We start from the raw sequence: 14,950 nt of genomic DNA, 5'->3' as shown, positions 1-14,950 counted from the left end.
ACCTGTGACTGAAAGTCTGGAAGAGGAAAAGTATCCATTTATGTGGCTTTAACACTTCACTCGTGAGAAACTGAAATTCTGAGTAAATTGGAAATAATAATACTCAGTTGTTAACATGAAGACTCATCTTCACAGGTGACATTTTTCTTTTGTAACCAAGAAAAGCTTTCCTGCTAGAGGGAAGTTACTCATAATTAGGCTTGAGGAGAGCTTAGCTGATAATGCTCTTATTAAGATAAATGAAACTCAGGGCTCATGTGCTTATGTAATTCTTTGTGCTCAGGAACTGTTCTGTAACATGGGCTAACAAAATGGCATTTCATAAATTCAATGGTATGCTAATTGACTCTGTTTTTTTTTTTTTCATTCTTACTTGCAAAATTAAGTAACTAAGCTCTTAACAGTAGGATACTGTCTGAACAAGGAAGGAGGAGCTTGTTTTGGGCCAGGCACTGTGGCTGTGATAGTGGAATGGATGTGTATAAGTCTGTCAAGGATAACCATTCTCCAACCAAGGAGAATCCACAGGGGTGACACAGGTGGGGTTCAGGGGTACTTTGTAAAGACAGCAGTGATGAATGAAATCTCTGCTCTGTCCAGTACCTGGAAATAGTTTTGTTTACAGCATATCAAAATTCCAACTGCTCTGTTTGGGAGTAAAACCAGACAGCTTATGTCAGATCTTTCCTGTTTTCCTGAGAATAAGTCTTTGTTCTGCTTTCACTTAAAAAGAAACAGGAAAAAACCAAACATAAATATTTTAATTGGTATCTTGTACTTGGAACAGACATTTCTGTGAAAATTTTTTTATTTTACCTCTCTGACAGGTTTATGATCCATTCTCTTGACTTTTGGGTCTGTGATTTCAGCAAAACCTAAGAGAATTACAGTGCATTGCTTCACATTACTTCAGGCAGATTTGCAATAAGATTTGTGTCAAGGGAGACAGCATTCCCTAGAAAGAGTAGCACATTTTGATGGTGAAAACTTTTAGAGGCTACTTGGACCAAAAAGCTGAATATTACTGTACAAGACTGCATTTCTCTAGTCTGTGAATAAGAATGATAAATAAAACTAGTGTTAAACTACAGGGAAGTTATATTCTAATGTATTAAACTTCTGATTGTACTAGCTGGGTTGTACTAGCTAATGATGTTGAGGATGTTGAGGAAAAATCTTGTGCAAGTTAAAACACTTTATGTAAATATTTTAGATTTACCCCATATTTACAGAGTGTACTTGAATATGGTAGATAAAATGCTAGTTTAAAATAATTCTGCCATTGCTTTTTGGTGTAGTAGTATTGATTTCAAAAAAATTTAAACTCTGCTTAGTATAACTTTTATACAGAAGAGTGGAGACAACCAAGAAGCTCTGGTTACTTGGGCTATGAGGCTAATTACATAAAACAATGGTAACAAAACCAATTTGCACATGAAGTTATTTACAGTAAAGCTTGAAAATGTACCTTTACAAGTGTGATGTTGTGACTGGGGTAAAATTAATTTTCTTCACAGTATCTTGTTTGTGACTGTGTTTTGGGTGTGTGCTGCAAGTGTTGACAGCTCAGGGATGTTTTCCTGATTGCTGAGCAGCCCTTGCACAGAGTCAAGGCCTCTCCTGCTTTTCACCCACCACTGGGCAGGCTGGGGGTGCACAGGGAACTGGGAAGGGACTCAGCCAGGACAGTTGATCCCAGCTGACCAGAGGGATATTCCACACCATATGGCCTCATGCTCAGCAATAAAACCAGGGGGAAGTCCCTGCTGCTCAGGGACTGGCTGAGCATCTTTCTGTTGGTGGAGAACAGCTCTTTCCACTTACATCACTTGCCTTTCTTGGGTGTTAGTTCTCTCTCTTTATTTTCTTTTCCATTATAGTCATTATTATTGTTATTTTATTTCAATTATTAAACTGTTCATAACCCACAAGTTTTCTCCCGCTGCCCTTCAAATTCTCTTCCTCCCCCATTCCACCAGGGGACGGTGTGAGCAAGCAGATGTGTGTTGCTGGTTAAACCAGAGCAGTAAGCCAACACTTTCTTTTCTTTCTCCAACCTCATCTTAAAAGCATTCTTTCTTACAGGCAGATATCTGGTCATTAGGAATAACAGCCATAGAACTTGCAAAAGGAGAGCCACCTCATTCAGAGTTACATCCAATGAAAGTTTTGTTCCTCATTCCTAAGAACAATCCACCAACGCTGGAAGGAAACTTCAGTAAATCCCTCAAAGAATTTGTCGAGGCCTGCTTAAACAAGGACCCAAGCTTTGTGAGTTTCATGTTTGTCAGTGTGTAGTAGAGAACTTGACTGCTTTACATGGATTGCATGAGTAAGTGTCATTCAGCTTCTCTAATATGGTGTGACATAAGTGACAGGTATATTTTTAGATACTGTATATATTTAAAATCTCATTTGTATCAAGACTAAACTCTGGATTTCTTTGTTTTTGTAGTGAGTCACTCAACTCTTAAACACAGTAAAAAAACCCCAACTCTCTCTTTTTTTCTTTTAAGAGACCTACTGCAAAAGAGCTTCTAAAACACAAGTTCATTTTACGAAACTCCAAGAAAACATCTTACTTGGCTGACCTCATTGACAGGCATAAGAGATGGAAGTCTGAGCAAAGCCATGACGACTCCAGTTCTGATGACTCAGATGCGTAAGTTTGAGGAGTCTATAAAATATCCTCCTTTAGGAGCCAAGGAGTTATTTTTAGCACATGTATTGCTGTATTCAGTTATTTGCAGCTTTTCAGCTTAGTGGCCTTGCTAAATGAATGCAATCTCAATTTTAGTATTGGCAGGGATTTTGTGAAGTAACAGTCACTGAGGAAAATCTCTCCTGGCCCATATTCTATGCTACCTTCTTTTTATGTAGGGTCCAGGGTTCTTCCTAGACAGGAGCCCAGGTCTCAAGCTGCACAGCCAAGTAACACTGTGCAAATGAGATTCAGGTGAAGAGGTTGCCACAACTTCTTCACAAATGGATTAAATACCTCATAGTAAAGGAAACACAACTATTCTCTGCAATTCCAGGCTGCATGCTAATGGCAAGCATCAGGTCATTTCTTGGGTGACATTACAGCTATTTCTTTACAGTATTAATGGCTTCATGCCTTCCAGTGACCACAGTTCCAGTCTCTTAGCTAATTTTCTAGGCAAGAATTTAGATTTCTATTTTCCATCCCCTTTCTGTAATGAGTTGAGATACTCTGCTAAAGCCAGTTTTCAGATTGCAATAAAGCACTTCATGTAACTTGTTAATATGACTTAGGAAAATGTTTTCAATCTGTAATGCTTCACTTCCTTAAATCTGGTGAAATAGCTTGGTTTAAATTTTTAATTTACCTCCAAAAAAAAGTTACCTTAATTTTCATACTTGTCTTTATATGTAGTGACCTCCACAATAGAATCCTGATCTTGGTCTTTACTGAGTTTTTGTATTTAGTGTGTACATTTAATGAACATCAGCAGTAAGGTGTAGGTAATAAAAATTGATTTTTTTTTTCCTTTCCCTTGAAGTGAAGCAGATGGTCAGGCTTCAGGTGGGAGTGACACAGAAGAGTGGATCTTTACAATAAGAGAAAAAGACCCCAAGAATCTAGAGAATGGAGCAGCCCAGCCTTTGGAGTTGCAAAGAAATAAGGTGCTCAAAATATTGACTTCATAATACAAGGAGATAATTCTGCTTTAATAATTTAGTGGGGTGATTTTATTTTATGCCTTTAAAAGCATTTATATTGTGAAACTTCCAGTACTTTTGCTAAAAATGTGTTTTCTACAGTTGCCTTTCACAAAACTTTCTGAGTAAGTCTTGAAGTTTGAGCATTCTTTTAATGTGTCCTTTTTTGTAGTTGACAAAATACGTACCAAAATATTTCTCTAGATTGAAATAAAACCACTGGAGGAAGACGAGGCAGTATTGTATTTTTAAAATCTCATTCTGTATAGTAATATACTAAAACCAGTACAGTGCAAATCTAGGTCGGAGTTTTAGAGAAGGCATTTTGGTCTTTTAAGGAAAAAGAGTACAATGTAACAAAGAACAAAATGTGCCTGTGTCCAGAAAAAAAAAAAAATCCAAACCCAAACAACCCAGAATATAGGATGTTTAGGAATTGCTCCATTGTATTTTCTGCAAACTGTGTGGCCACAGCAGGTTGTTGCATTGCTGGCTCTGAAAATTCTGGAGAAATAGAAGAAAAATATTGTATCATCCAGGATGAACCTATTAAATATCAGCATATTTATGACTTAGTTAATGCTCAGTAGAATTGTGGGAGTTTGGTAGTTTTGGTTTGTGGTTTGGTTGTTTTTTTCCCCTTCTAATTTTGAGCTTGCATGTATTTGAGGTGCTGCAGTCTCAAATTTTAATTCAGCCTTTATTTTCCACAGTGCTTTGGAATAGTATGTTGTAGAACCTTTTCCATATATGGAAACAGAGCTTTCATGAAGTGTAGCATGTTGGAACTACATTTTGTCTTTAATTAGCATACAATGAGGATGCTTTTTTCAAAAATAAAATTGGTCAGATTTTTTTTTTTCTTTAAAGGAAAAGGATATCCCAAAGAGGCCTCTATCCCAATGTCTGTCTACAATTATATCCCCTTTATTTGCAGAGGTAAGTTATAGCTTTAAAACTTAACAATTCCAAGGTTTATCTGAAAAAGAAATGGAAAGTATTATATGATAGAATGATACCTGAGATTGCTACTACCCATTTTGAACTTGCTGTGTTAAGTTTTAGCTTGGTATGTCTGCTTCTGAGATCTGTATTTTGCTTCTAACAGTACTTGATACGCATGGTAGTAACATCAGCCATGCTGGCCTGAAGCAATGAACATGACAAGAAAAAGGTGTGTAAATGTTTGGGTTGCAGCATTCTATTTTTGACACTGCTTTAATGTATTTATCTTATTACAAATTTCAAGCTCAAGATCTGTTCCAAGACACCGTTGTGGACCAGATCATCAAGAATTTCAGTTTTGAATTTCAGTGTTGAAAACTGGTTTTTGTTCCCATTCTGAGTTTTATATTTTTTATACTCTCCCCCCAAATACTTAAAAACAACTTTGAAAAAGAATATATGAAGTATAAGGGAAGAATTTATGAAGATACCATTATTTAAAAAGTTGATAAAATGACTGCAGATGTATGTGTATAAACTATAGGTGTGCAAGTATGGATACTAAAGTATAGGAAGCACATCTCGAAACCAACAGCTATGGGTAAATACTGCTTTTTTCCCTTGGGTTGCTTTGTTGTCATTTTTGGCTGTGAGCATGCTGAAAGGATGTGTGAAGATGGAAGATGTGTGAGTATGAATGACATCCTGATGAGTACTGTAAAGACAAACTTCTGTTTGAAAAAGTCTTCAGTATGTGAGGATGTATGATGAAAGTCAAATGCTGACATTGTGAACACTGATGGTCACTTCTTAACAAGCTTCTGCATTATATTGTGTATAGAAATATTTATTAGTATCTCATTAATATATTTCTTCCTGCTTTCCTTTCAGTTGAAAGAGAAGAGTGAGGTGTGTGGTGGCAACACGGATTCCATAGAAGAGCTGAGGAAGGCAGTTTATTTAGCTGAAGAGGCTTGTCCAGGCATTGCAGATACCATGGTGTCACACCTTGTGCAGAGGATTCAGAGGTAATTAAACTGTTGCAGTATGGCTTACAGAAAACTGCAAATCTGATTCTATAAATATTTGGCTTATGTTGAATTGAAGAATTAATTTTTGTTTCTAATGGAGAAGAAAACCACTTGTGCCTGCAGTTTGTGCTGTTGTGTTTGCTTACTGGAAAAACACCTGATCCTGTCAGCAGTTCTGATTTCTTGCTTTGGGTGATAGCACATATGCATGTTCATCCTGTTGGTGTGCATATTGTGTGTCAAATGAGACTGGACAGGCTTTTCCCTTTGCAGTTCATGTAAGGGATATACACTTCCTTGGTTTCTGGGTGTATGTTGCAGAGAACACTCTGTGTCACTCTTAGGTTCTTTTACCCACGTGGAGAAATTGACTGTTCAGTTGGTCTGTGTTTCCCTCACTCACATGGTCAGTGGTTCCTTGTTCATTCAAGACAGTCTGTAATGGCCTTTGGGTGACACCTCCAAAACCAGTATTTGATCTTACTTCAAAAGGCCAAATTTAATGAGATTTTCTAACTACCTTCCTTAGGAATTTGTTAGGAACAAATAATCAATTTTCTGTTCCTTTAAATGCTGCACAAGAAAAGGTAAGAGGTATAAATTTCAGAATTGCTGCTGGAAGAGGCTATAAATGTAACACTGAATCTAGGAGCCCACAGCTGTTGTGAAATTCACAGCAGCCAGATTGGATTGCTTGGTGCTAGAAAAAACTCATGTCAATGATTAATCATGGACCACTACATGGAAAAAGATCACCATGAGCAGGTGTCTTCCTTACACTGTCTCTAACCACAGCTTGGTAAAGTTTAGGAATTCACAGCTTTGAGGTTGAAGCACAGGATTTCCAGGCTGACACTTTCTCCTCAGTAAAAACCAATGCCAAGAAACTTGCAAGCAATCATGTTTGTTGCTTTATGGGCTGTTAAGAATGAAGCCCAGTCAGCATCTTTAGTGCTGAAAGGTTACTTCCAATGCCAGATGTCCTGTCCTGTCTCATTTGGTCCTGGCAGACTTGAAAGAGTTGCTGGAGCTTCCATCTCAGTTGTTTCCATTAGGGGTTCCAAAATTGAATCCAGTCTTTCATCAGCTAATATTTCAGTGTTGTATTTTTATCAGTCTGGTACAGGATCTTCCTGGAACCGGAAACCTCAAAGACTTGATGCTGCAATTGAGGCTGAAAATGGCCATGTGGAGACAGTGCCAAGACATAGGCATTTTTGGGGATGCTGGAAGTCATCTTACTTGTTCTGTCACAACAACAATATTCATAATTTTTGTCCCGTGAGAAAGATTTCAGAATCCTTTATATACCTGTTTAGCATTGCTTTCCTTCTGTTCTGCTTCCTTGGACTGTTACTGTTTTTCTTGGTCATAATGTGTTAGAGCAGTGAAGGCAAGCACTCCATTCTCTTTCTAGGAGAGAAAGAATTATTCATAGAGAATGTTTGTCAGTGGATCACATCTGGGTGAACTTTCTCTATTTTTCAAGGATTGTATTCCAACTAGTATGGGATAATGACTCCAGAAAGGGAGTGAAAGAATGAATAGCAAGAAGTCCCACTAAAAATGAGCTTGAATCATTCCATAGCTTAGTAGGTTTCCCTTGCGGATAAGCCTGTTTTTTGGGGCTAGTCAAATTCTGAAAAAATGATTCCTTGTTTGAGTGCTGCAAGTATGCTCTATTACATCATTAGGTCATTCAGTATAATACCCTCTCAATTTGGTAGCTAATTACTGAAGATAGGTTTTCAGCAACAAGTTTCTGATTACATTTTCCCTCCCCCTTAAGATTGGTTAGAACTGGATTTTGTAAGCTTGTCTGAATGAAATAACTGGGACCCTCAGAATAGCTGCCCAGTAATGTGTGTGAATCCAGTTACCTTCCCCCTCCAGTTTTGATTTTGGATGTTTGGTGAAGTTTACTGGAAACTTAAATTGTTAACTGTTATTAAAAGGTGTACTTAAATTTCTTTGGATGATTTAAGAATCTGCTTAGATCAAGAGATAGAGTTGTCCTGGCCCAGTAATATTTTGAAAAGATTTGATGTAAGCTTGCAGAGTAGGGAAGTTGGAGTCACTGAATGTTCTTCCATCATTAAGTGCTGCTCAGTAACACATTTGAGCACAGGTTGTTGCTGTTTGTTAGGAAAGCAGTGATACTCTAACAGGGTGGTTCAGTTCCAAGGTTCTTCCTTTAAGGTGTGGTGGTGGTGGTGGTGAGTGCCATTGTGCAAGGAAAAAGGCCAGAACTTCAACAGCATAAAATGGAATCACTTCATTGCTGCTTCTTGTGAAATACCCTTTTAAAAGTTGCAACAGTAACTATTTCTTTTCCTCTTCAGATATTCCCTAGCTGGAGGAAGTTCTTCGTCCTACTGACATGCTCTTCCTTCCTGGCTTTCCCAAGACAGCAGAGATGCTATGGTGTCTGCACTGAAGGCGTGCACCCTAATGCTGTTCTGCCTCTCAGTCTCTGGAAAGTCCTTGGGAGGAAGGACATTCTAAGAGTGAAAATGAAGTCTCTTGGATGGAGGCAATCTTTTTCAGCTCCTTAAAGCTATAATTTTTTAAAATGATAATTCACATATTCCAGGGAGGTGTCCTTTTGTAAAATCTGAAATGTATATTTAGGTTTGTGATAGAGAAATTGAAGATAATGAGAAACCTCAGGTATCTTGCTTTAAGAATTCCACTGAGAGATGGAGCATGGTTGTTGGAATTGTGTACAGATATGTATATAATGTCTTTTTTAAAAGAAAGCCTTTCAGTGTGCATAAGGAATCACTGTGTACAAAATGGTAAAGTGCTTTTGTAGATAATGTTAGTGAGGTAAACATTTGACAGGCCATAACTGAGTATTGCCTTGCCTTTATTACATGTAAAGTTTGAATTATGTGATAAGTGAATCTCAGATTTTTGTATGTGAAGTATTTGCCATTGAAAGAGTTAATCCTGTATTTTAGAACCTTCTATTTGTACCTCAGCACAGACACAATTTTATTCTGTTTCTCTAACATTTCTTTCTTTTTACTTATATTCTGAGCATCACTTTCTGTTTATGGTACTACTTCTAGTTGTTTTAAATTTCATACACCTGGTCTCTCAAAGCTTTAAATTTAAATTATTGTTTTTCCTAGAGAATGAGTTCTTTCATATCTTCAGTTTCAAACTGTGCCAATGCAAATTCTGAAGTAGTTCAGTTTTAGTAACAGATATTTGTGAAGCTTGTGAAATTCAGACACAGGTTTTTTTTTTTTCACCTGAACATGTTTAAGTGAAACATGTTTATTCCCTTCATTTATACTGAAATATCTCCTTAAGGTGTAGATTCTGAGACAGTGGCAAGTATTTCTTTATCATGCCTATTTTTATCATTAAAACTAATGTCTTTTGGCATAAAAGAAAAATCATCCATAGATTCACTATTTGGTCTTGCTGCCTAGATCTGTGCATCTCTTTACCAGAATGGATAGATGTTGGACAGAGAGACTGAGAAACAGCCCAAGTGCTGTGTGCTGGGTCCTGCTGCTTGCTTCTCCAGAGAAGAGTTACTTCTTGAAATTTGGAATTTTAAGATTTCCACTATTCCTGTGAGGGCTTCTAGATAGCAGACTTCAGGTGTGATAGATGTTGGAAACAGTAATACTAGTCCATTAGTTGTATGCACAGTTGATTAGGTAGCTGCTATTTTTTTTTTCCCCCACAGTATTACTCTGAGGTTCACCTTGGTTGGTTTCACCAAGGCTATATTCAGGTTGTTCTTATTCCAGTAGCTAAGAGAGCATTTTTGCCTTCTTTTAATGAGGAAATTGATGACTTTATGCTTTGCATGACCGTGAAGTAACTTAAATATATTTACTTTTTTAAAAAAATATGGATGGAAGCTTTGGAACAGAAAGGCTTAACATTTAAAATACAGGCATATCTGCCTAGTTTGGTACAAGAAACCCAGGTACTCTAACCATTGTGGAAGGTGGTGAGGTCTCCTTCCAGGACTTCTATCACCATGGTAGCCCTTAGTCTATGCATATTAATAGCCTTAATTTATTAATTTAAGAATTTAACAGTAAGAGGACACTGTCTTGCTAACAGAGCTGGTAAACTTCTGCCCAGATTGGAACAACAGTTGGAAGAAATGTGGGTGTGTGTTCATCTTGAGGCCAAGCTTTCAGGCATTACTCATTTGCCAACCTAATGAGGTAATGGGTTTCCTTTATGGTTAAGGAAATTTAAAATAAATTGAACAATGCTAAAGCCTGAGCAATGTTTTACAACTCCACTTAGATTAATAGTTTTAATTATGTTGTTTAGTGTGCTCTTAAGTGTTATGGATAGGCTCACTTTTGAGGAAACAAATTTAGCACTGCTTTTGTGAAATGGGCATCAGAATGCAGTGCAATGGAAATTTACCTGTTGATGTCTCAATATGAGAACATTCAGCCTTCAATAGATCCCTGTGCTGTGACTGCACAAGGAAATCAACGGGTGTGTTTGCACTGGAAATGTAAATTGATCAGTGTAAGCTGTTCCCTAGTCATCTGTTAATGTAAGGACTGGAAATTAAAGTGAGCTTAATTGGAGATGCACAGAACTCTGAGACTTAGTGGGGAAGTTTAAACTTATGCTGCTGGCTTGAATATCAAGAATTTATCAATCAGCAAGTTGAATTAAATTCTTAGCTACACTCTTTGAACACTCATTTGAAAAGTTATATATATGTGTTTTGAGTTGAATTTTAATTGTGTTCCAGGACTGTATGTTGAGGAAGTACTTCTCTGAGTAGAAGAATTTGCTTGATGTGTCAGAGCTTAAGATGAATAAGACTTGTGGTAAGGGCAGGTGGCCAAAAGGCTTGGGCATTTAGAAGACAAGACCTCATTTATGGTAGAGATGTGTATTTTTATATGTAATATACAGATTATTTAAATATAGACTATCTTAAACTGAGATTCACTGAAAAAAAGCGTGCTGTATCTTGAATGTAGAAGTACAATCATTTGCTATTAAAAAGTATTGATGCTTTAAAAATCAGGTCTGTATTGGTAACAGAAGAAGAGCTTCATTTGAAAGAAGCACCACCTCAGTTTCTCAGAGGAAAATAACTGTATTGATATTTTTGAGAGGTTTTTTTCATGCTTAAAACATGTCTGTGTTACGATGTTGCACTGATGATTTTTCTGTGCAGGTAGTACTTCTCTCAGTCTTGACTATACTAAATGACAAGCTATCCCTATTTATGCAAACCTTTAAATTAGTAGAACTGCTTATTTGTCAGGGATTTCATGATTAGGCAGTAAATAAACTCACTGTTTAAAAACAATAAAATCAGTTATTTGAACTGAAGGCTTGCATTTTTATAACTCTCAGATCTATTTTTTTACCTTAATTTTCTCTGCAGTTGCACTTTGTAGTTGCTGGCCAGTTTACTGAACGATGATGTGCTAGGGCACAGAACACTTCTGGTGTAGTAACAAAGCAGTGACTTCACTCTGCAGTGCCACTGTTCCTTTGCAGCTCCGTCACTGTGTGTGAGTTTGTGGCAACAGAAGATGAACTGATCTTTGTGGAATGCCCTAACTGGGGTGTTCTGCCCCTGCTGAGCAAGAGGGGCAGGTGGAGAGGGAAGGTGAGGCTGAGTGTATTGGCACCTCACTGCAAAGCAGCTGGCTCAGTGTGAGTTCCCATCCTCCTGCAGCCTGGCACCCCATCATCTGCCTCTTAATGCGCTTTTAATGTAGTTGGGCAATGTCTTTTTTAGGTCTCACTACTTTCTGTGACATTCTGTGTTACTTTTAAACTCTGTGGTACCAGTTTGTAGGAGTTTTACACTAACCTGACTTTAAAGGAAATGTGTTTTGCCTTTAAAAATGTCACCATTGGAAGATTATCCAGAGTGCTGATAAGAACAGGTGTCATGCAAAGATCAGGACAATTCCGAATCGGTTTTGTAGGCTGCTGGGGAGGAGCTGAAGGTATAGCACAAATGTGTTTCCTGTTTTTAGCTGTGTTGTGCAGATGTGCTGGGAACTGCACTGAGCACATGCCATGGACAAATCGTATGCAAGGGTTTCTTGCCACCTCTAATGCATGATTACAGAGGACCATGAACGTGTGTGTCTTGTTTTCTGTAATGTTGCTGCCTGTTTATAACTGTGTATTTCAATTTTAGTTTTGTCACTCTACACCGACACAGTAAACCTCCTTGTAAACTATGTGACCTAGAAATAAAGAAGGAATAGTTTCATGAAATGTTGCCACATGAGTGGTCAGTGAGATGAGATTCAGGGCCCCTTCCCTCGAGGGGACGCTCTCTGGGCTTCCAGAGCAGTTATTGCCCATGTGTCAGCAATGATATGCAGAAAGGTCATTAAACAGTGTTGGTTTTTTTATGGCAATCAGAATTTGTAGCACTTGCAGATGGCAGTGATTTAAAATCCACCTTGCAGCCTCCATCCTGCCAGCCCAGTGAAACTGATTAAGTGCTCACAACAAACTACATGGATTGCACCTTTACCTGGTGACAAACTCTGTGACAGCTGCACTCCAGTAGTTGTACTTCATTACTATTTTCTGCTAAAAACTGTATGTGTGGCACATTGCCAATTATTTTGTCCCCTATCAGCGTTCCTGTGCCCCAGGGCCCAGGCAGTTGTCCCTGTGCTGTAGCAGCTGGAGTTGTGCATCTGCCTGCACATAGGTAACTGTGCTTTTGAGGGCTAAGACCATGTAATTGGTCCTGTATAGAAAGAAAGAATGGGCAAGATTGGGCTTTTCAGGTCTTTCTTGATCCTCTTTCTTGGCTGATGGAATGGCAGGCTATTACACCTGATTTTGTCTCTAAAACAAATTTTTTTCCTCCTTAGTCAGAGACTTTCATCAAGATTTCTGCAATCACAGCATGTTTTCCCCTACCTGCTGACTTGTCTTTTAGTCTGTCATTTTTGTCTGGTTTCAGCTGAATTTACAAAGGCATTAAGGTGTCAGTGTTGTTCAAATAAAATGTTCTGAAAAGAGTTAGGTTAGAGGTATATTATCAAACACATCTTAACAGAGATTAAATTAGACAGCAGATAAATGGTGGAGATGCTTAATCTTGTTGAAAAAACCACAGGAGTCCAGGCTTTTTTGATCCCTTTGCCTGTGGAGTTACCTCCTGAGGCAATGAAATCCCTGTTTTGTTTTTATTTGTCCATTATTGGAAACTGGCAGCTATTTCATGTTGAGTAATAACAGCACCAGCAGCAAATCTCCTGGAGTGCCCCATCTGAGGTTTGCCTGCAGCTGAGAGAGATGTGTTCGTGATAGCTCCTGACCTGGCACACAGTGACCCTCCCTCTCTGCAAACCTGCTGGGCTGAACAGGCAGTGCTATGATGTGAATCAGGATTAAAAATAAGTGGTTCTACATTAGAGCTTTCTAGTACATTGAGTTTTATTCACACATGGGGACTCTGCCCATTTCCAAGATAGGAGCATCATGACAATTGATTTTACTCTCTTACTATCATTTCAGTTTTGGGTTAACCCTGGGAATAGACACCTAGAAAAGTGCTGACAGGTGACAGCAGTTCAAATGGTTCCATTTTAAAAAGAAATTAAAAATCACACTAGTAGAGAAGAAAAAAAAATCTTGTGTGCAACTTTTTTTATAGGAAAAATACAAAAAGGTAAAAATGGTGATTAGGTGGGTATTCTAAAAGTTGCACCCACAGCTTAACTTGGTCTCTGCTGTTAAAATAAAGATCACTGCATTTTGGTCTTTGCCTTATTTTCCAAATTCACCTTGTGTAAAAATGAAACTTAATGAGGAAAGTTGCTTGATTTCTTTGGAGAGCTCAGAATAAACTACTGCAGCAGACAGCAGTTAATGAACATTCTATTCAACAAGCCCCAGGGTTCTAAATTAAAATTCAGTTTGGCTGAATTAAGGGCATGGCCCTTAATATAATTTCCATTAAAAAAAAGCCTTTTACTGTTAGAGACAACACTTCTAAAGGGAAGAGGCAGGGCCCTGTCTTGTAAGGTACTATTTTACCACTGAATAATAATTTTTGGCAGAACCAGGTCTGCAGCATTTTACTTCACAGCAACATCGAGTGCTGTTGCTTTTCCAGCATTGTTTTCCCAGACCAGTATGGCTGCAGCTGAGTTTTTGTTCACCTGTGCTGTGCTATTTCCTCTTCTCCTCACTATGCAGATCAGTGCTCACATTCCTGGACATTCCTGAAGCACTGGAATTCCTGTATGTTACTACAGGGCAGGGTGACAGGCTCAGAATGGACAAGGCAGTGGGACCTGCAGCTGAGAAAATGGGCTTCAGATTTTCCTACCTGCTTTCCAAGTTTGTCCTTCAGCACATCTTAGCCAGAGGCAGTGCTCCAGGGTAGGTGTGATTACTGCACTGGTGTGGAGAGCCAGGGGCACCAGCTGAGGCAAAGTGCAGCTGCAGCACTCTGCCTGCCCAGGGGGCTGCAGCTGAAGGAAATGCTCTGGAAAGAGTTTCCCTTTGGCAGGATGTGCTTGGACTTGGCCGTGAGGACTGCTGCTTGTCCTAAAGGGTTTGGAGCCCATCCTCATCTTGGACAGAGGTATGTCTGGGGTTGGGGTAACAGAAAGAACACTTTACTGTCTCGAAACAGGCATATGTACAATGGTGGTGTGAGGTATTTTATTCCCTTTTGTTGTGAGCAAAGCTGTAAGAAGCCATTTTACACATCGCACACAGACAAGCCATTAACAGAGCGAGCAGCTGGATGAAGAAAAAGCAGGGATAGAACTTGCCCAGCTTCCTTTCCCACACTGACCTTCAGGCCCCCTCTGCTCAGCACCGTGCTTCCTCCAAGGCCTATAATGGTGATGGGTGCTACCAGCACAGCAAACTTCTGCCAGTGGAAGTTTTACATCACCCTAGTGACAATGTTTCTTAGAACACAAGGGAAAGCATCTAAGCCTTGCAGATACAGTGCTGCCAACCTTCTCAGCACCACCAATTTATCCAAAATGCGGAGCCAGCTGATGTTGAAGCTAGGCATACAAAATGGGTAATTCTGCTGCAGGTTGTGTGAGTCACTCTCTGTCTGCCTGAGCCCCAGGGGAGAGAGGGAGAGACTGAATTCCAACAATAAGCTGCAAGTCAATTTGGGATGTGTAGCAAGCAGAATGAAAACTCGGGGCTTCATAGTACCCCCCAGCTTAGACCAATTTAGTTACCAAAACACTACAAATGAATCACAAATAGCTGCAGTTCTTGTAGCATACAGGTTTTCTTTCAAGTTCGTAAAACAAACAGCA

The 14,950-nt window shown here is 38.8% G+C and overlaps 1 protein-coding gene across 1 annotated transcript in view; it reads left to right on the top strand.

Annotated features, from left to right (window-relative positions):
• The window catches only part of STK24 (serine/threonine kinase 24), a 53,485-nt gene extending 42,284 nt beyond the window's left edge, over nt 1-11,201 (top strand). The window contains exons 6-11 of the mRNA XM_058824827.1: nt 2,086-2,271; nt 2,517-2,662; nt 3,525-3,648; nt 4,555-4,623; nt 5,521-5,657; nt 8,003-11,201. Coding sequence (XP_058680810.1) covers nt 2,086-2,271; nt 2,517-2,662; nt 3,525-3,648; nt 4,555-4,623; nt 5,521-5,657; nt 8,003-8,039 — 699 coding nt within the window. The 3' untranslated portion in view covers nt 8,040-11,201. The remainder of the gene's footprint in view (nt 1-2,085; nt 2,272-2,516; nt 2,663-3,524; nt 3,649-4,554; nt 4,624-5,520; nt 5,658-8,002) is intronic.
• Nucleotides 11,202-14,950: the final 3,749 nt, after the last annotated feature.

The sequence above is a fragment of the Ammospiza caudacuta genome, chromosome 2 (genome assembly GCF_027887145.1).
Source record: "Ammospiza caudacuta isolate bAmmCau1 chromosome 2, bAmmCau1.pri, whole genome shotgun sequence".
Lineage (NCBI taxonomy): Eukaryota > Metazoa > Chordata > Aves > Passeriformes > Passerellidae > Ammospiza > Ammospiza caudacuta.
Note: the sequence above shows the minus strand (reverse complement) of the source record. Positions and strands in the feature narration are given on the sequence as shown.